Genomic DNA, 22,387 nt, shown 5'->3' on the forward strand with positions numbered 1-22,387 from the left:
CATACGATTTGTATAACAGCTTTACTAATTTATATTCCCACCAACAGTATATGAGGGATTTCCCCCACATTCTTGGAAGCATTTATTGTTTTGTTTTTGTTTGTTTGTTTGTATTCTTGAAGATAGTAATTCTGAGCCAGGTGAGATGGACTCTCAGTGTACTTTTGATTTGCATTTCCCTAATGTCTAAAGATGCTGAACATTTTTATAAAATATTTTTTTATAAAATTACTGGCCATTTTTACTTCTTCTTTTGAGAAGTGTCTGCTCAATTCATTTACCTGTCTGTTGATTGGGTTATTTGCTTTTTTTTTTTCTTTTTTGGTATTAACTTTTTTGAGACCTTTATATACTCTGGATATTAGTCCTCTGTCAGAAGATTAAGTAAGATTCTTCTTCCATTATGTAACCTGTCTCTTCACTCTATTGTTTCCTTTATTGTGCAAAAAGCTTTTTAATTGATGCAATTCCATTTGTCAATTCTTGCTATTATTTTCTGAGCTATTTGAAGTCCTATTCAGGACATTGTTGACTGTGCCTGCATCTTGGAGAGTTTCCCCATTTTTTCTTCTAGTATTTTCAAAGTTTCAAGTCTTATACTCAAATCTTTGATCTGTTTTGAATTAGTTTTTGTACAGAGTGAAAGTTAGGGATCTAGTCTCAATCTTCTACTATGAAGATCCAGTTTACCCAGTACCATTTGTTAAAAAAGTTGTCTTCTCCAATGTATGTTTTTGGCACTTTTGTCAAGAACTAGAAGACTGTAGCTGTGTGAGTTCAATTCTACATCCTCTGTTCTATTCCATTGATCTACATGTTTGTTTTTAAGCCAATACCATACTGTTTTTGTTATAATGGCTTTGTAATATATTGATATCTGGTATTGTGATTCTTCCAGCATTGCTGTTGTTTCTCAGGATGGCTTTAGCTACTCTGAGTCTTTTATTCTTCCATAAGAATTTTTACAGTTTTGTTTTCACGTTCTGTGAAGAATAGAATTGGCATTTTGATGGGGATTGCATTTAATCTATAGTTGTCTTTCAATATTATACACATATTAACAGTATTCACTTTTCTAATCCATGAAGATGAGGGATTGCTTCATCTTCTGGTGTCTTCTTCAATTTCTTTTTACAGTGCTCTGTAATTTTCATTATAGATATCTTTCACCTTCTTGGCTAGGTTTATTCCTGAGTATTATTTTGACCTATTGTGAGTGGAACTGTTTCTCTGATTTCTTTCTCAGTATTTGTTATTGATGTACAGAAAATCTATTGATTTTTGTGCATTTTGTATCTGCCACTTTGCTGAATTTTTTTATCAGATCTAAAAGTCTCTGGTCAAGATTTTTAGGGTTTTCTAAATTTAGGACTATAAAATCTGCAAATAGGAATAACTTGACTTCCTTTTTCCTGTTTGTAATCCTTGCGTTCATGAAATGAAATCAACTCAGTCATGGTGTGTTATCTTTTAGTATGTCATTGAATTCAATTAGCAAGTATTTTATGGAGGATTTTTGCATCTATGTCTATCAAAGATATTGGTCATTAATGTTCTTTGTTGATGTTCAGTTATCATCTAGTTATGATTTCATTTTGATACTTGCTTCATAGAATGAGTTTGGAAGCCTTCCTTCACTTTGTGTTTCATAGAATAATTTGAGGAGCTTTGATATTAATTTTTCCTGAAAGTTCTGCTAAAATTCGTCAGTGAATTCATCTGGATCTTTGTTGGGAGACTAATTATAACTGCTTTAATCTCATTGTTATTGGTCTCTTAGGAATTTTATATTCTCTTGGTTCAATTCTGGTAGGTTGAATATTTTTATAAATTTTTCCATTTCTTCTAAGCTTTCCAGTTTATTGGAATATAGTTTTTTAAAATAATCCATAATGATCCTTTGGATTTCAGTAGTATCGGTTGTAATATCTTTTCATCTTAATTTTATTAATTTGGGTCTTCTCTTTCTTTTGTTTAGTTTGACTAAGAGTTTATCAATCTTGTTTATCTTTTCAAAGAACAAACTCTGTTTCATTGATTCTTTGTAATGTTCTTTTAGTCTCTATTTTATTGATTTTGACTCTGATCTTTATTATTTTTTCCTTCTGTTGGTTTAGGTTTGACTTTTTCTTGTTTTTTAAGACTTTGAGATGCATCATTAGGTTTTTTATTTGGGTTCTCCTAAATTTAAAAAACGAAACAAAACTTTTTTTAGTTATAGATGGACACAATATCTTTATTTTGTTTATTTATTTTTATGTGGTGCTGAGGATTGAACCCGGTGCCTCACATGTGTGAGGCAAACACTCCTCCACTGAGCCACAACCCCAGCCCTCATGAATTTTTTAATGTAGATACCCAAACACTGTATCATATTTTTCATTTAATTTCATTTTGATTGTTTAAAAGTTTATTTTTCAGTCTCCATGTTTTTATAGTTCCTATAGTTTCTCTTGCTGTTAGTTTCAAATTTTATTCCATTATGATATGACAGGATGCAAGAAATCATTTCATCTTTTGGTATTTGTTAAGATTTGTTTTAAGGCCTAAAATATGATCTATTTTGGAGAAAGTTGTAACAGCTGCTAAAAAGAATGTGTATTCTGCATTGTTGGATGAATTATTCTGTAGATGTCTGTTAAGTCCATTTGATTTATAGTGTAGTTTGACTCTTGTGTTTCTTTGTTGTTGTTGTTGGTTGGTTGGTTTTTTTGTTTTGTTTTGTTTTTTGTTTCAGTCTGGATCACCTATCTACTTGTCAGAGTGGGGCATTAAAGTCAAACACTATTATTATAGTAGAACCTATCTGTCCCTTTAGGTCCAGTACATTTGTTTTATGATTAGGTGTACAATGTTCTGTGCATATATCTTTACAATAATTGTATCTTTTGGTAAACCATTTCTTTACTAATATGTTATGACCTTCTATTGACTACTAATTTTGGATTGAAGTTTGCCTTGTCAAATGTGAATACAGGTACTTTTCCTTGTTTTTATTTAATTTGCATTGAGTATCATTTTTCATCCTTTTACATTCAGTTTGTGAATGTCTTTGCTAGTTAAGTGTGGTTCTCGCAGGTACTGCACAATTGGGTTTTGTGTTTTTAATCTAGTCCACCAGTCTTTTTCTTCTAATTGGAGAATTAAGAATTAATTTATCCAAAATAGATCATATTCAAGGCCTACTAAAACTAACAAATACCAAAAGATGAAATGATTTCTTGAATCCTTTCATATCATTCAGATTTATTATTTTTTGAAAAAGTGTGTACTTTCCCTATCACTTTGCTATTTTTCTAATTTCTGAGTTATTCCTAATTCTTATTTACTTATCTACTCTTCTAATGAGATATATACTCTTTACTGTGCTCTATTAGTTGTGTTTATCTTTCTTCTGTGTGGATTATTTCTTAAAATATCTGGCTTAGTGGTCATGAATTCCTTTAGTTTATGCTTAACTTGGAAGGTCTTTATTTCTTCTTTAATTCTGAAAGATAATTTTCTGTATATAATAATCTAGGTTGTCAGGTATTTTCTTTGGGGCCTTGAAATACATCATTTCATCCTCTCCTGGCCTTGAGACCTTCTGCTGAAAAATCTGCTTATTCTGATGGGGTTGTCTTTATAAGTGATTTGGCACTTCTCTCTTGAAACTTTTAATATTCTTTTATTTATTCTGGACTTTTGTCATTTTAACTACAATATGTAATTGGAAAGGTTATTTTATGTTTATGTCTATTTAGAGTTCTAAATGCCTCCAGTACTTGAATATCCATCCATCTCATTCTTAAGACCTGAGAAATTTTTGCTGTTGTTTCACTGAATAGGTTTTCTATACCATTAAACTGAAAGAAAGGTTCTGCAGGACTAATCAAGAAGCATGTTTATTTGTCAGAATTCTGATGGGCTGCTTTATGCAGAGAAAGAGAGGGCAGCAGCAACTCCCCCTTGAATGTTGCTTTTTATAGGCTAGAATCATGGCCATGCATTAGGGGTGGGTATAGTCCTGATGGACATAGCAAGCATCCCCTAACCTTGTGGAAGGCAAGTTTGTTTCTTGGGAACAATAACAGGCGGTTTTCCTGTCTCTCAGGAGACAGAACAAGAAAACCAGTATGCCCCTTTATCTTCTCAAGGAGAGAACAGGGAAACCAGTATGTTCCCATCTCATGTGCCGGTAAGTTGTCTCCTTTCTCTCAAAGAGAGAACAGGGAGAGATCAGCATATCTCCAGAACAGTAGGTTTTATCTCAGGCTAGTTTGTGTTTCATGGGAGTAAGAACAGTATTTATTAAGTCAGAGTGTGGAAAGGAAGATGGCTGCACTTATGCTAATACTAGCCTATATCTCTACTCCTTCCTAAAGACCTATGAATCTTTAATTTGGTCTTTTACTGCTGTCTTGTAGAATTTGTATATTCTGTTCATAATTTATTTTTCCCCCTTTTTACTGAGTGTTCTAGTTCATCTCCTTTGTCTTCAAGCCCAGATATCCTTCTGCTTCATCTAGTCTGTTGATGAGACTTTTACTTTTTATTTGACTTACTGAGTTTTTCATTTCCAAAATTTCTGTCTCCTTTATTTTTTCAGAACCTGTATCTCTTTTTTGAAATGCTCTTTCATATCCTGCATTTGTCATCATTAATTTACTCCGCTATTTATTTGTATGCTTTTTAATTCATTGATCATTTTAATGATCAATTTTTTCAATTCCTTGTCCAGTATTTCATCCACTTCCATATCTATGGATTCAGTCACTGGGGAGTTGTGAACTTCTGGAAGTATCTTATTGCCTTATTTTCTTGTGTTTTTGTGTTGAGATTTGAGCATCTGTTGGGATGGATATCTCTTTTGCTATTGTGTGAGTTTCTTTTAAGTGAGCAACTTTCTCTTTACCATGTACTCTAGGCTAGAAGTATATCTCAACATCAAAACACCTACTCATTGTGTTAAAAGTTCTAAATTCAGTCCCTAACACTGCTTTGAAAGGAGAAGATAACCACTAGTAACAGTAACAACTTGGAAGCAAACCAGATATCAATATATAATAAAAACTTTTTAAAAGTAAGTTCTCCAACCCCAATAATCAAAGAGAAGAAATGGAGAGTAAACAATATGAAATAAAGCATTGATAAAAGCAAAGTTAATACAAAAATATATACTAAAAGAGGAAAGGGAAGATAAAAGAAAAATTAAAAGAGAAAGGAAAAAAGAGAAGACAAGGAAACAAAAAAGAGAAAAAATCCAGTTGAAGAATTAAGAAAGTACATAAAATTAAAGTATGAAAAACCAATAAGGAAGAAAAATAGGATATCACAGAGCACAACAAAAAAGAAAGCAAACTAAACAAACAAAAAAGACCAAAATTTCTCCTTGCCAAATATTCAAAATGGAAACACATCTTTCCTAGATTGTAATTTTGGAGGCTGGCAGGCTGGAGATGGGGGAGGTAAGGGATGCTGCTGCATTCTAACTCTCCTTGTCTGCTCCAACCCAAATGGGCCAAACTAGTTAGATCAATCTGTAGGCTGAGCTCCTAACCTCCTTGTGTATCAACAAGTGCTAAGGCAAAGTTGTCAACCATAGCAGTGAATCTAACTCCTGAAGCCTCTACTCTTTGTACACAGAGACTGGGCATGACCACAGGAGTCACCTGCCAAGCGTATAGACCAGTCAAATCTGTGCACCCTTGGTCCCAAGGCTCTCTGTCAGTACACTGGTACATGCCCACGTGTCCAAACCAAGGCACTGTATCCCTTGAGTGCCTCTGAGCATAGAGGATACAACTGAGTGAACAGGATATATGCTGGGATGGGGAATAACACATACTAAACATTCTACCAATCCTAGATATGGCACTTTGGGACCCAGCCCCACTCCCACAAATTTACCCACAGCTGGTCTTCTCTGTCATCCCTTGCTAGAATATTATGTCCCATATCCCTTAAAAGTAGTACTCCCAAGTCTATTAATTCTTATTTACTCAGTCTTACTTTCCATCTTCGATATATCACTTTGAAAATCTGTTCCCAGGGGTGCTCACATGACTTTTACCAATGCAGGCTAGCTAAGTCTTGCAGATTTTTTGAGGTTAGTCACTTTTCTCCCTTATCAGACCAAGGAAGTTATGCTGGGCCTTAATCCTAATTATTAGTCTATAAACTAAAAGAGAATATAGAGTCAGCTTCCAAGACAAGCATCTATGGCATCTTTCGGCACAGGAGATGTTCCAACTCTTATTAGGAAAGAGTAGGCCAACTCTTCAAATTCTGAGGGTTTAGGGAGGTCTTCAGAAGCATCCATCCATGTGTCCTCATCATATTTTCAGGATTCCAGTTATTTCCAATCACAGGAAAACTGGGTCTCAATTTCATCCCAGTAAACATTTGGCTAAACATTGAAACATCTCTAGGTAGAAGTTTAAAATTTCTATTAGATTTTCCATTGTTCAACTGTGTCTATTTTTCTGCTACTAAAGCTAAGAGCATGTTTTTAAGCTACCAAAGAATCTCTCTGACTCTTAGACTTATTCCTTAAGTCTTTACCTTCTTGTTAATGGCCCCCAGTTCCTCATTATCCCTTAGTAGGATGTCAATTTAATTTAGCAGTGTCCAGACAATATTACTATCTGCATAGGAATTTCTATCCATCTTTCAAATCCCTGAATTTCATACCTGCAAGGCATTCTCTACCTCAAGAACATTTCCCCAGGTTATTCTAATTAAATCTGTAGCAATAAAGAAAAAAAAAAAAACACATCGTACGCTGGAAACTATCAGTATTCCACATTCTGCCAAGGTTGGCTACTTCATTGCCCACAAACTGATATGAGCCAATCTCAGAATTTCATCATGATTGTTTTCTTGTACTAGGTCAGGTCCTCCAAGAAGGAACTATCAAAATGGGATTAGAAATTTAAGAGGTTTTGGGGGGTAAGGTACATATGATAAGAAATGGAGAGGGAGATGGGGAAGGCTATCAGTAGTTAATGCAGGTCTAACTCCTGTGCAAGAAGAGAGAAGAAAAGAAGATTGGATTTTTTAAAACAATGTCTACAATACATTTCTATGAAAGTTTAGGTGAAGGCAATAAAGAGTTTTTGATCTAGATTCACCTGTAAAAGAATTCTACATCTCCCAGGGATTTTCTCACCTTAGTATCCTTTTCACATCCTGTGACTACAGCCACAGCCCATGTAAGGATGGCTTTAGCTCAAATGCAGTAATGGATTTTAAAGTGCAGGAACAGGGGCAAGTGATAGATTAGGCTTTCTATGATCTAAAAGGCTCATTTTCTTGGCTGTTATATAGCATATATCATATGACCCAGCATTCCCACTTCTAAGTGAAATGAAAGCATGCATCCAGAAAGAGAAATGAAAAGCAAGCATCCAGAAAGACCTGCTTGTGGATGCTTATAGCAGCTATATTAATAGTAGTTCAAAATTGGAATCAAGCAAATTTTTTAACTAGCAAATAGATTTTAAAAATCATATACATTCAATGGAATTTACTCATCAATAAAAAGAACAAAATACTGACACATTCAACAGTATAATCACTTCAAAAACATTATGATAAATGAAAGAAGACAAACTGAAAAAGCTACATACTCTGTGATTCTGTTTCTATGACATTCTGAAAAAAGGAACAATTCAGATCAATGTTTTACAGTATGTTGGCAAATAAATGAATTGCAGACAGGTACAAAGACTCTTTGAAATGATAGAAGAATTCTATTTTTTGACTGTAATGGATTAGATTACAATAGATTCTTGTTAAAACTCATCAATCTGTATACATGAAAAATGGATTTTGCTGTATATGAATTATATTTCAGTAAACTTGATTTTAAAAATAAAATAACTCAAACAAGGTCAATTATAAAAAGTTTTAAAGGATATTAGTCTAGATCCAATTATGATCCAGAAACAGCATTCCTAATCATAGAGTTTATAACAACTCTGATAATATAATCACTGGATTTAAAGGAATCAATTGATGGATAAATGGAAACTCTAATGAAATATATAGAAATGTACTACAAACACAATTACTGAAAATGGAATTTCAGTGTAAGGATTTAGTACCCAGTTAGTAAAACTAAGGATATAATTAGTAAACTGAAAGATAGATGACAAGAAAAAATAGTCTGAGGAAGGGGAAGTCAAGAAGCTGATATATATAAATGTGTGTGTGTGTATGTGTGTGTGTGTGTGTGTGTGTGTATGACATATATATGTGATGTATATGACACATATGTATATAAGAATATGAGACTGTTATGCTTCCAATGTAAGGTGCCCCCCAAAAGCTCATGTGTGAGACAATATAAGAAGGTTTAGAAGAGAAATGATTGGGTTATGAGAGTCTTAACCCAATCAGTTAATTAATACCCTGATAGGATTAACTAAGTGGTGACTGAAGGTGGGAAGGGTGTGGCTGGAGGTGGGTCACTGAGGATGTGCCTTTGGGGTAAGAGACCAGTGGGTACCCTTCTTGCATAAGAGGACCTAGGAAGTTTTTTCAACATGCTTAGCTACCAAAGAACTTAGAAGCTGCTGCAGACAGGGTCTCTGAAAGCTTGGTTACTACTCAAGATGACAGCAGGCCTTGGCATCCACCACATGGTACTGGTTCTGCAGGAATGCAGGATGCTGGAGTTACTTCAGTAAACTTGACTTTAAAAATAACCCAAACAAGGTCCATTATAAAAAGGTCATGGAGGGAGACCTGCAACCGACCAGCGGAACAGGCCCAGCGGCCTGCCGGCATGGTAGACGCATCACCCCAATTGGAGTAGGGGCAGAGCAGAGCTGCCGTCCGTGCCCGGAGCAGGCCCAGCGGCCCGCCGGTGTGGTAGTCACGTCACCCCAATTGGAGTAGGGGCAGAGCAGAACCGCCGCCCGTGCTTGGGAAAGGCCCAGCGACCTGCCGGCGTGGTAGTCACATCACCCCAATTGGAATAGGGGCAGAGCAGAGCCGCCGCCTGCGCCCGGGAAAGGCCCAGCAACCCGCTGGCATGGTAGTCACGTCACCCCAATTGGAGTAGGGGCAGAGCAGAGCCGCCGCCTGCACCCAGAATAGGCCCAGCGACCCGCCGGCATGGTAGTCACATCACCCCAGTTGGACTAGGGGCAGAGCAGAGCCGCCACCCGCACCCGCAAGGTAGGCAGACCTGCAACCGACCGGCGGAACAGGCCCAGCAGCCTGCCAGCATGGTAGACACGTCACCCCAATTGGAATAGGGGCAGAGCAGAGCCGCCGCCTGCGCCCGGAGCAGGCCCAGCGGCCCACCGGCGTGGTAGTCACGTCACCCCAATTGGAGTAGGGGCAGAGCAGAGCCACCGCCTGCGCTTGGGAAAGGCCCAGCGACCCGCCGGCATGGTAATCACGTCACCCCAATTGGAGTAGGGGCAGAGCAGAGCCGCCTCCCGCATCCGGAACAGGCCCAGCAACCTGCTGGCATAGTAGACACGTCACCCCAATTGGAGTAAGGGCAGAGCAGAGCCGCCGCCTGCGCCTGCAAGGTAGGCAGACCTGCGACCACCGAAAGAACAGGCCCAGCGGCCTGTCAGCGGGGTAGACAGATCACCCCAATTGGAGGAGGAGCACAGCCGCCGCCCGCCCCTGCAAGGGAGACGTTTCAACTATACAAGACTAATATAAATATATAGGGGGGAAATTCAATAACACAACAGTTTCACCAAGCAGAAAGATACACAAGCAGTATGAAAAGACAAGGAAAGAAAGGACCACAAGCAATGCAGGTCAACTCAAATTTAGAAGAGGTAATAGCTGCAGCAGATGGAATGTCAGATAAAGAATTCAGGATATACATGCTTCAGATGATCTGGAGTCTCAAGGAAGACATTAGACAGAAAAATCAGACAATGAAAGATCATTTTGACAATGAATTACATAAACAAATCCAAGAAGCAAAAGATCAACTATACAGGGAGATAGAGGTTATAAAAAACAAACAGAAATCCTAGAAATGCAGGAAGCAATAAACCAACTTAAAAACTCAATTGAGAATACTACCAGCAGAGTAGAACACTTAGAAGATAGAACATCAGACAATGAAGACAAAGTATTTCAACTTGAAAAGAACATAGACAGCTCAGCAAGACTGTTAAGAAACTATGAGCAGAACATCAAAGAAATATGGGATAACATAAAGAGACCAAACTTAAGAGTCATTGGGATACAGGAAGGTATAGAGGTCCAAACCAAAGGAATGAGCAATCAATTCAATAAAATATTACTAGAAAACTTCCCAGACTTGAAGAATGAGACAGAATCCCAAATCCTAGAAGCCTACAGGACGCCGAATGTGCAAAATCATAAGAGATCCACACCTAGACACATTATAATGAAGATGTCCAGTATACAGAATAAGGAGAGAATTTTAAAAGCTACAAGAGAAAGAAAGCAGATTACATTTAGGGGTAAACCAATCAGGATAACAGCTGATCTTTCAACACAGACTCTGAAAGCTAGAAGATCCTGGAATAACATATTTCAAACACTGAAAGAAAATGGGTTCCAACCAAGAATTGTGTATCCAGTGAAATTAAGCTTCAGGATGGAAGATGAAATTAAAACCTTCCATGATAAACAAAAGTTAAAAGAATTTGCAGCTAGAAAACCATCTCTTCAAAAAATCCTCAGCAAAATATTACAGGAAGAAGAAATGGAAAATATCAATGAAAACCAACAGCGGGAGGTAGTACAGTAAAGGGGGGAAAATAATCAAAGAGGAAAACAATCCATGTTTAGTAACATAAATAAACAAATATGGCTGGAAGAACAACCCATATCTCAATAATAACCCTAAATGTTAATGGCTTAAACTCACCAATCAAGAGACACAGGCTAGTAGAATGGATCACAAAACAAGACCCAACAATATGCTGCCTTCAAGAGACGCATTTGATAGGAAAAGACACACATAGACTGAAGGTGAAAGGTTGGGAAAAATCATATCACTCATATGGACTTCGGAAACAAGCAGGAGTGTCCATACTCATATCAAATAAAATAGATTTCAAGCCAAAGTTAATCAAAAGGGATAAAGAGGGACACTACATACTGCTCAAGGGAACCATACACCAACAAGACATAACAATCATAAATAGATATGCCCCAAACAATGGTGCAGCTATGTTCATCAAACAAACTCTTCTCAAGTTCAAGAGTCTAATAGACCACCATACAATAATCATGGGAGACTTCAACACACCTCTCTCACCATTGGACAGATCTTCCAAACAAAAGTTGAATAAGGAAGCTATAGAACTCAATAACACAATTAATAACCTAGACTTAATTGACATATATAGAATATACCACCCAACATCAAGCAGTTACACTTTTTTCTCAGCAGCACATGGATCCTTCTCAAAAATAGATTATATATTATGTCACAGGGCAACTCTTAGACAATATAAAGGAGTAGAGATAATACCATGCATCTTATCTGATCATAATGGAATGAAACTGAAAATCAATGATAAAAGAGGTAAGGAAAAATCATTTATCACTTGGAGAATGAACAATAGGTTACTGAATGATCAATGGGTTATAGAAGACATCAAGGAGGAAATTAAAAAATTCTTAGAGATAAATGAAAACACAGACACAACATATCGGAATCTATGGAACACATTGAAAGCAGTTCTAAGAGGAAAATTCATTGCTTGGAGTTCATTCCTTAAGAAAAGAAAAAAAAACAACAAATAAATGATCTCATACTTCATCTCAAAATCCTAGAAAAAGAAGAGCAAAACAACAGCAAAAGAAGTAGAAGGCAAGAAATAATTAAAATCAGAGCTGAAATTAATGAAATCGAAAAAAAAAGAAACAATTGAAAAAATTGACGAAACTAAAAGTTGGTTCTTTGAAAAAATAAATAAAATCGACAGACCCTTAGCCATGCTAACGAAGAGAAGAAGAGAGAGAACTCAAATTACTAGCATACGGGATGAAAAAGGCAATATCACAACAGACACTTCAGAAATACAGAAGATAATTAGAAATTATTTTGAATCCTTATACTCCAATAAAATAAAAGATAGTGAAGGCATCGATAAATTTCTTAAGTCATATGATCTGCCCAGATTGAGTCAGGAGGATATAGACAACCTAAACAGACCAATATCAATTGAGGAAATAGAAGCAACCATCAAAAGACTACCAACTAAGAAAAGCCCAGGACCGGATGGGTGTACAGCAGAGTTTTACAAAACCTTTAAAGAGGAACTAATACCAATACTTTTCAAGCTATTTCAGGAAATAGAAAAAGAGGGAGAACTTCCAAATTCATTCTACGAGGCCAACATCACCCTGATTCCTAAACCAGACAAAGACACTTCAAAGAAAGAAAACTACAGACCAATATCTCTAATGAACCTAGATGCAAAAATCCTCAATAAAATTCTGGCGAACTGGATGCAAAAAGATATCAAAAAAATTGTGCACCAAGATCAAGTAGGATTCATCCCTGGGATGCAAGGCTGGTTCAATATATGGAAATCAATAAATGTTATTCACTACATAAATAGACTTAAAAATAAGAACCATATGATCATCTCGATAGATGCAGAAAAAGCATTCGACAAAGTACAGCATCCCTTTATGTTCAAAACTCTAGAAAAACTAGGGATAACAGGAACATACCTCAATATTGTAAAAGCAATCTATGCTAAGCCTCAGGCTAGCATCATTCTGAATGGAGAAAAATTGAAGGCATTCCCTCTAAAACCTGGAACAAGACAGGGATGCCCTCTCTCACCACTTCTGTTCAACATAGTTCTTGAAACACTGGCCAGAGCAATTAGACGAAAGAAATTAAAGGCATAAAGATAGGAAAAGAAGAACTCAAATTATCACTATTTGCAGATGACATGATTCTATACCTAGCAGACCCAAAAGGGTCTACAAAGAAACTATTAGAGCTAATAAATGAATTCAGCAAAGTAGCAGGATATAAAATCAACATGCGTAAATCAAAGGCATTCCTGTATATCAGTGACAAATCCTCTGAAATGGAAATGAGGACAACCACTCCATGCACAATATCCTCAAAAAAATAAAATACTTGGGAATCAACCTAACAAAAGAGGCGAAAGACTTATACAGTGAAAACTACAGAACCCTAAAGAGAGAAATAGAAGAAGATCTTAGAATATGGAAAAATATACCCTGTTCATGGATAGGCAGAACTAACATCATCAAAATGGCAATATTACCAAAAGTTCTCTATAGGTTTAATGCAATGCCAATCAAAATCCCAGTGGCATTTCTTGTAGAAATAGAGAAAGCAATTATGAAATTCATATGGAAAAATAAAAAGACCCAGAATAGCAAAAACAATGCTAAGAAGGAAGTGTGAATCAGGCTGTATAGCGATACCAGACTTCAAACTATACTACAGAGCAATAGTAACAAAAACAGCATGGTACTGGTACCAAAACAGGTGGGTGGATAAAAAAAATGTGGCATTTATACACAATGGAGTATTACTCTGCATTAAAAAATGACAAAATCATAGAATTTTCAGGGAAATGGATGGCATTAGAGCAGATTATGCTAAGTGAAGCTAGCCAATACCTAAAAAACAAATGCCAAATGTCTTCTTTGATATAAGGAGAGTAACTAAGAACACAGTAGGGACGAAGAGCATGAGAAGAAGATTAACATTAAACAGGGATGAGAGGTGGGAGGGAAAGGGAGAGAGAAGGGAAATTGCATGGAAATGGAAGGAGACCCTCAGGAGTATACAAAATTACATACAAGAGGAAGTGAGGGGAAAAGGAAAAAAAATACAAGGGGGAGAAATGAATTACAGTAGAGGGGGTAGAGAGAGAAGAGGGGAGGGGAGGGGAGGGGAGGGGGGATAGTAGAGGATAGGAAAGGCAGCAGAATACAACAGACACTAGTATGGCAATATGTAAATCAATGGATGTGTAACCGATGTGATTCTGCAATCTGTATACGGGGTAAAAATGGGAGTTCATAACCCACTTGAATCAAAGTGTGAAATATGATATATCAAGAACTATGTAATGTTTTGAACAACCAACAATAAAAATTAAAAAAAAAAAAGGTCATTGAGGCTTTTGCCAAGATTTCAAAGGAAGGGTTGGGAGGCCAGGCAAAGTACAGCAGAGTTGGAGTCCCTGTAGTCACCCCTTGAGAGGGCAAAACATGGAGATGTGAGGAGGAGCCAAAGCTGCAGTGGAGACCCCCAAGATTAAGAAACGCCAGTTCTGTGGAATGTCCACTGGGGAAGGCTGCAGGAATCAATCTGAGACAAGCCACGAGAAAGGCCATTTGAGTTGCAATCAACAAAGCCAAAGAGGCAGAGCTACACAAGCCTTTTGGACTGAATATCACCATGCCATGTGTGCCAGATGCCAGATGTGAAGCTACAGGTCTTTTTTTCTCAGCTGGATTTCAGTATTCCTTTGTTCTCATCCCTTCTTTCTATGCCCTTATTTTTGTGAATGGAAGTGTTTGTTCTCTACCTTTATATATTGCATACATGTACATCACTTTTGATTTTTACAGGCACTCACAATGCAAGCTTACCCTGAGTATCAGAGGAGCCTTTGGACGTGAACTTTTGGGCAATCTTGAACTGTTGAGACTATGGGGATTCTTGGAAACAAACAAAATGTATTTGCACTGTGAGATGGTCATGAGCTTTTAGGGCCAGTGTGGAATGTTATGGTTTGGATGTGAGGTACCCTCCAAAAACTCATGTGTGAGACAATGCAAAAAGGTTTAGAAGAGAAATAATTTGGTTATGAGAATCTTAACCCAATCAATTAATTAATCCCCTTAAAGGATTAATTGAGTGGTAATTTAAGGCAGGTAGTTTGTGGCTAGAGGTGGGTCATTGGGGGCATGGCTTTGGGGTATATATTTTATATCTGGCAAGTGGAGTCTCTGCCTACTGATCATCATGTGAGCTGCTTCCCTCTGCTATACTGTTTGGCCCCAAGGAATGGACCTGGCCTTCTGTGGACTGAGACCTCTGAAACCGTGAGCCCTCAAGAAAATGTTCCTTCTCTTAAAATTGTTCTTGTCTTTAGGGTTCTGTAGTTTTCATTGTATAAATTTTTCACCTCTTTTGTTAGGTTGATTCCCAAGTATTTTATTTTTTTTGAGGATATTGTGAATGGGGTGGTTGTCTTCATTTCCATTTCAGAGGTTTTGTCGCTGATATTCAGGAATGCCTTTGATTTATGCGTGTTGATTTTATATCCTGCCACTTTTCTGAATTCATTTACTAGCTCTAGAAGTTTCTTTGTAGAACCTTTTGGGTCTGCTAGGTATAGGATCATGTCATCTGCAAATAGTGCCAATTTAATTTCTTCTTTTCCTATCTTTATGCCTTTAATTTCTTTCGTCTGTCTAATTGCTCTGGCCAGTGTTTCGAGAACTGTGTTGAATAGAAGTGGTGAGAGAGGGCATCCCTGTCTTGTTCCAGAGTTTACAGGGAATGCCTTCAATTTTTCTCCATTCAGAATGATGCTAGCCTGAGGCTTAGCATAGATAGCTTTTACAATGTTGAGGTAAGTTCCTGTTATCCCTAGTTTTTCTAGTGTTTTGAACATAAAGGGATGCTGTACTTTGTCGAATCCTTTTTCTGCTTCTATCGAGATGATCATGTGGTTCTTATCTTTAAGTCTATTGATGTGGTGAATAACATTTTATTGATTTCCATATATTGAACCAGCCTTGCATCCCAGGGATGAATCCTACTTGATCATGGTGCACAATTTTTTTGTTAATGTTTTTGTATTCGATTTGCCAGAATTTTATTGAGGATTTTTGCATCTATGTTCATTAGAGATATTGGTCTGTAGTTTTATTTCTTTGAAGTGTCTTTGTCTGTTCAGAATCAGGGTGATATTGGCCTCGTAGAATGAATTTGGAAGAGCTTCCTCTTTTTCTATTTCCTGAAATAACTTGAAAAGTATTGGTATTAGTTCTTCTTTAAAGGTTTTGTAAAACTCCACTGTATACCCATCCTGTCATGCGCTTTTCTTGGTTGGTAGTCTTTTGATGGCTTCTTCTATTTCCTCCATTGATATTGGTCTGTTTAAGTTGTGTGTATCCTCCTGACCCAATCTGGGCAAATCATATGACTTAAGAAATTTATCAATGTCTTCACTATCTTTTATTTTATTGGAATATAGGGTTTCAAAATAATTTCTAATTATCTTCTGTATTTCTGTAGTGTCTGTTGTGATATTGCCTTTTTCATCCCGTATGCTAGTAATTTGAGTTCTCTCTCTTCTTCTCTTCGTTATCATGGCTAAGGGTCTGTCGATCTTATTTATTTTTTCAAAAAACCAACTTTTAGTTTTGTCAATTTTTTCAATTGTTTTTTTTTTCAATTTCATTGATTTCAGCTCTGATTTTAATTATTTCTTGCCTTTTGCTACATTTCCTGTTGTTTTGCTCTTCTTTTTTTAGGGTTTTGAGATGAAGTGTGAGATCATCTATTTGTTGGTTTTTCCTTTTTTTGAGGAATGAACTCCAGGAAATGAATTTCCCTCTTAAAATTGCTTTCATTGTGTCCCATCAAGTATGTTAGTCACACCAGTGAAAAAGCTGACTAAAACAGAGATGACTAAAACTAGCAATAAAGTCTATGGAGAGGTAGTAAAGTATGTAGGACTAGTGGTAAAGTCTATGGAAAGACCTGCCCACAGGATGTGAAGGTGATTTTGCTGTGACATCTGTCCCCGTACTGATTGCCAGGGTCAACTTAGCAGGTCTCCCCTTCCTCTTTCATTGCTCCATGTGCATCTCTCCTGAAGCTGTATACTCATTCAAAGAGGAGGACCTTCCCTAATAGAGGAGGACTGTTCTTCAGTCAAGAATTTATGAGTATTTGTACTCCCCTGCTAGAACCTCCAAACAAGCTCTCAAGAAAGACCTGTACTCAGAAGATAACTTAGATGTGAAGTAAGAAAGAGTTAGGACAAACTGAAACTTACATCTTTCTTGAATCTCCATTAACTTTGATGACCTGGTGAAGTATAGGAAAAGATGTCGAAAAAAAATACTAAATATAAATATGAATACTTCACAATTATAAAATGTTAAATTCACAAGAAAAAATACAACAATTCTAAAGTTTTATGCACCAATTAACAGGGCTTTAAATATATGAAACAAAAGTTAAAAGAAATAAAAGAAACATACAGATCCACAGCAATAGTGAGAGATTTGAAGGTACCTCTTTTAGTGGTAGAAAAAGTACATATAAACATGCAAAATCCATAATGGTATAGAAAATTTAAACAACAAAATTAACTTATATCAAGTGGCATATTTAAAATGCTATAAACAGTAAATTAAAAATATGCCTTTTTTTCAAGTATGCATAGAACATTTAAGAAACTTGACTGTGTCATTAACTCAAACGTGAATTTTTCTACATTACATAGGTCTGAAATCATACAGAATATGTTCTCTGAATCCATTGCAATTAAGGTAATCTGGGTAAAAAACATGGATAACTAGAAAAATCTCTATATTCTTGGAATTTTTTATGAATGACCTGGAAATCAAGGTGAAAATCTCAAAGGAAGTTCAAAATTATTTTAAACTGAATTATATAGAGAACATTACATATAAAAATTTGTACAGCAATGTTTGGTGACACACACCTATAAACCCAGATGCTTGGGAGTATGAGGCAGGAATATCGCAAGTTCAAGACCAGCTTGGGCAACTTACCAAGATCCTGTCTCAAAACAAAAAGGTGTGAGATGTAGTGGCACTGTGCTTATGTAACATGCAAAAGACCCTGGGTTCAATCCTTAGTACCCCCAAAAGAACAAAAACAAAACAAAACAAAAACCTTATATAGTTATTTATGGGCAAATATGTAGCTTTAAATACAAATATTTTAAAAGGCTAAAAATCAGCTATCTAACTATATCAAGAGTTTAGGGGAAAAAACAAACTAGACTCAAAGAAATTAGAAGAATGTCAGATTAGTGAAATTGTAAACAAATATATAGCAATGAAGATCAGAGCCACAAAGTTTTTGACAAAACTAATAAAATGGATTAACTCCCAGTTTCAGAGGTCTCAGTCTCTGGTCTGCCAACTTTATTGCTTTGGGCCCAAGGTGAGGTAGAACATCATAGTGGAAGGTCATGGTGGAGGAAAGCTACTCAGTTTATGGCAGCAAGGAAGCAGAGAGAGAGAAGGAGGAGCCAAGGGGTCAAGATGTGATCCTAAAGGACACACCCACCTCAGTGACCCACCTCCTCCAACCATGCCCCACTGCCTGTAGTTAGCACCCAGTATAGTTGTACATTCAAATTGTTAATCCATCAAATGGCTTAATCCACTAATTAGGTTATGACTGTTGTAATCTAATCATTTCACCTTCTGCATTAACACAGGAGCTTTGGGGGAACACCTCACATTCAACTATAACACCATTTCATAAGACCAGTGTAAGCTTAATAACAAAATCTTTCAAAGAAATTAGGATAAAGAAAATCATATGGCTATCCTCTAATAAAGTATCTGAAGAGGAATCCATTTCCATGCTTTAGTTTTTATTTTAATCATAACTTCTCTAAATTCAAATCTTCAGCAATGCTGCCTCCAGGCACATAATGGGTTCAGAGTGGACTGAATGGCAAACAATTTCTCTAGGACTTTGTATGATTCAATATATTCTTTTCGGCTTTACCTCATCTCAGGAAAAGATGGGAACTTATCCTAGGGCCCTGATCCTAGATTTTCAGTTTGCATAAGATTTCCTAGTAGAGGAGAAAAAGGGCCTCAAAGAAAAAACAAAAACCAAAATATTTACAGAGGAAGATATGGAGCATGCTAATAAATAATAGTCCATTTTCTACCCTTGTGGGTATTACACAAAAAAATGTGGCATTACACAAAAAAAGTTCAGCAAGGGAAAGACTGTAGCTAGACCTGTATTCTTTGACCCTTTCATAGTCTAAAAAGGGAAAGTGACGACTAAAGGTTTCTGAGAAGGGGATGACCATCTTTATAAGTATGTTTTAAGACTGATCTGGGGCTGGGGTTGTGGCTCAACGGTAGAGTGCTTGCCTAGCACTGGGTTTGATCCTCAGCACCACATAAAGTAGTTTAGGCTCTCTAGACCTAGGAATCCAAGCTTTGTGAGCCTTGTTAACTGCTGCATCTCTTGTTTATTTATGCTGCTGGCTTATCACTAAGTATACCCACAAATTACAAATTAATTTATTCACTCAGAAGCATTTCATGAGTAAGAATAAGATTACAAATTAACTTATTCACTCAGAAGCATTTCATGAGTAAGAATAAGATTACAAATTAACTTATTCACTCAGAAGCATTTTATGAGTGACTTTTGTGTTTCAAACATTTTGCAAGGTCTTAACAAAAATATGTAAAAACTATCCCACACATAAGACAGTAAAATTTACTTTCTTGTGAATCATTTTAAATACTTTAAGACATATAGGCATATAATATTTTTGAAATGTTAAGTGAATGGATTTTTGTTTTATTCAGTTGAATTAAATGAAGGAAAGCACAAGGAACTAATAGAGAAAAAGGAGATGGAAATATCAGAGTTAAATGCAAAGTTAAGAACTCAAGAAAAGGAAAAACAAAGTGAAATAATCAAACTACAGCTAGAGGTAGGTATTTTAAAGTCTACTGAACTTGAGGATATATTACTTAGTCTAAACAATACTTCAGTTATTGTTCATCACAGTGAGATAAATTTCAGAATTAAAAACACTTCTGCTTTTATGCTCATTCTTCACCAGAGGACCTGCTCAGTCAACATACAACCATCAGCCACACTGCCTGTCAACACTGGAGCTGAAGGTGGACTCTTTAGTTGTTCAGAAGATTCTTGTTTCCAGGGAGGATGTCATTTCCTCTGAGAGCGAGAACAGATAACTCAAAGACTGCCAGCATTTTACAGTCAAATATATATGAGCTTCATAAGACTGCCATTCCAGCCTGGGAGAGTGTTTTTAATCTTCAACATTACTCTCTCTCCAGAAGAAATTGTGGAAGTGTAGTAAACGAACTAGAAATTATTTTTGCTTTATCTGGATAAAAAGAGACAATTTTTTTCAGTAAGGTTTTATGTAAAAACACCTGTTTTAGAGGCAAACAAACCTAATTCCTTTAAAAAAAAATGTTAAGGAACTTCTAGCACAGCATCTCATAGACTGAGGCTCCAGCTCTTGTTCTGAAGCTAATCACATGTCAGAATCTCAAAGATCCTGATATTTTGACAAAATATCTGTCCTTTAATTTTGTTCTTTATATTTTACCAGTCTCCTTTCTATATTCTTCCATCCCATTATGCTTCCCCACTTCAACTCCCATTTTACTTCATGTTGTAAGAATGCAAAGATCTCCAGTTATGGTGGTTCATGCCTTTAATCCCAGCAGCTGAGGCAGGAGAATCACAAGCTCAAGGCCAGCTTCAGCAACTTAGCAAGATCCTTTCTCAAAATAAAAAAGGGATGGGATGTGGCTCAGTGTTTAAGTGTCCCTGGTACAAAAAAGATAGTTCATAGATCTTAGTTAAAATGTACTGCTTATTTTCCAGAAACTGGTATATTCCTGGGGTGCTTGATGAGGTGATATGTGTAATATGGCAGAAAGGGGACTTACGTTGATTTTAGAAGTTCTTTGCTGATGCTGCTGGCTTATCACTAAGTATACCCACAAACAATAAAGAGGACGGATGGCCAACTGAAATAGAATAGGTCATGTTTCAAGATTCACCATTGACTTTTAAACTATCAGTTGGGAGTCTGTATTTTGTTTATTATCTAGGGTTTGTCATTAGTCTAGTTCAAGTATGCTGTTAACCTATATATGGAACTCTCATCTGTCTTTGTTATAACTACATTTCTCCCCTCAAACCAGAACACAATTTTATGGAGAGTTTAGAAGTTCTCAGAGGCACAACACTAAATTAGAAAGGAAGAATTATAATGCAGTGTTGTTCAAAATAAAATTGGTGTGTAAGAATGATCTATGAAAATTTTTAACCTGACTTAGTTTAATTTGAATGAATAAGTAAGATTGGCAGTAAGATTGGCAGCCATTATGAAGTCAAGTAACAACAAGTGCTGGCGAGGATGTGGGGAAAAGGGTACACTTGTACATTGCTGGTGGGACTGCAAATTGGTGCGGCCAATATGGAAAGCAGTATGGAGATTCCTAGGAAAGCTGGGAATGGAACCACCATTTGACTCAGCTATCGCCCTTCTCGGTCTATTCCCTGAGGACCTTAAAAGAGCATACTATAGGGATACACTGCCACATCAATGATCATAGCGGCACAATTCACAATAGCTAGACTTTGGAATCAACCTAGATGCCCTTCAATAGATGAATGGATTAAAAAACTGTGGCATCTATACACAATGGAGTATTACGCAGCACTAAAAAACGACAAAATCATGGATTTTGCAGGGAAATGGATGGCATTAGAGCAGATAATGCTAAGTGAAGCTAGCCAATCCTTAAAAAACAAATGCCAAATGTCTTCTTTGATATAAAGAGAGCAACTAAGATCAGAACAGGAAGAAGAGCATGAGGAAAAGATTAACATTAAACAGAGATGAGTGGGGTGGGAGAGAGGGAGAGAGAAGGGAAACTGTATGGAAATGGAAGGAGACCCTCACTGTTACACAAAATTACATATAAGAGTTTGTGAGGGAAAGGGAAAAAAAAAAACAAGGGAGAGAATTAAACAACAGCAGATGGGGTAGAGAGGGAAGATGAGAGGGAAGGGGAGGGGGGATAGTAGGGGATAGGAAAGGTAGCAGAATACAACAGTCATTAATATGGTATTATGTAAAAATGTGGATGTGTAACTGATGTGATTCTGCAACTTGTATTTGGGGTAAAAAATGGGAGTTCATAACCCACTTGAATCAAATGTATGGAAGATGATACGTCATAAGCTTTGTAATGTTTTGAACAACCAATACAAAATAAATAAATAAATAAATAAATAAATAAATTTTATTTTTAAAAAAAGAATGCACTTAAATTATAGAGTATGTGTCAAAGGATATTGTGAATTATATTTATAGAAACATTTAATTTTAGTTATTGAACTAGAATCTTCTCAATAACTTTCTTTTTAAATTTCATTCAGTTTGATGCCAAACTAGCAAGACTTCAGACCAAATCAAAATCATATACAGATGCTACTGTTTTGCCACAGAGTATCTACAGAAGGGTATGTGATATTTTTATCCCATGACTATTATTTAAGAAAATAAATTTTCTTAATGTTTTTCTATAAAAGTTACCTAATATTAATCTAAATATATTTAACAGATTTTTTTGTATCCTT

General features: G+C 36.3%; 1 protein-coding gene across 10 annotated transcripts in view; it reads left to right on the top strand.

The window, feature by feature from the left end:
- Ccdc152 (coiled-coil domain containing 152) overlaps positions 1-22,387 on the top strand; it is a 48,905-nt gene that overhangs the window by 24,813 nt on the left and 1,705 nt on the right. For 8 of the 10 annotated variants that reach the window (XM_076857440.2, XM_076857441.2, XM_076857439.2 and 5 more), the window contains 2 exons: positions 19,561-19,688; positions 22,187-22,270. In XM_076857440.2, the coding sequence (XP_076713555.1) occupies positions 19,561-19,688; positions 22,187-22,270 (212 nt within the window). Of the gene's footprint in view, positions 1-19,560; positions 19,689-19,820; positions 19,882-22,186; positions 22,334-22,387 lie in introns of those variants that run through there. The other 2 variants (XM_076857447.1, XM_076857446.1) reach the window with 2 other exon arrangements.

Source organism: Callospermophilus lateralis, chromosome 5, assembly GCF_048772815.1.
Source record: "Callospermophilus lateralis isolate mCalLat2 chromosome 5, mCalLat2.hap1, whole genome shotgun sequence".
NCBI lineage: Eukaryota > Metazoa > Chordata > Mammalia > Rodentia > Sciuridae > Callospermophilus > Callospermophilus lateralis.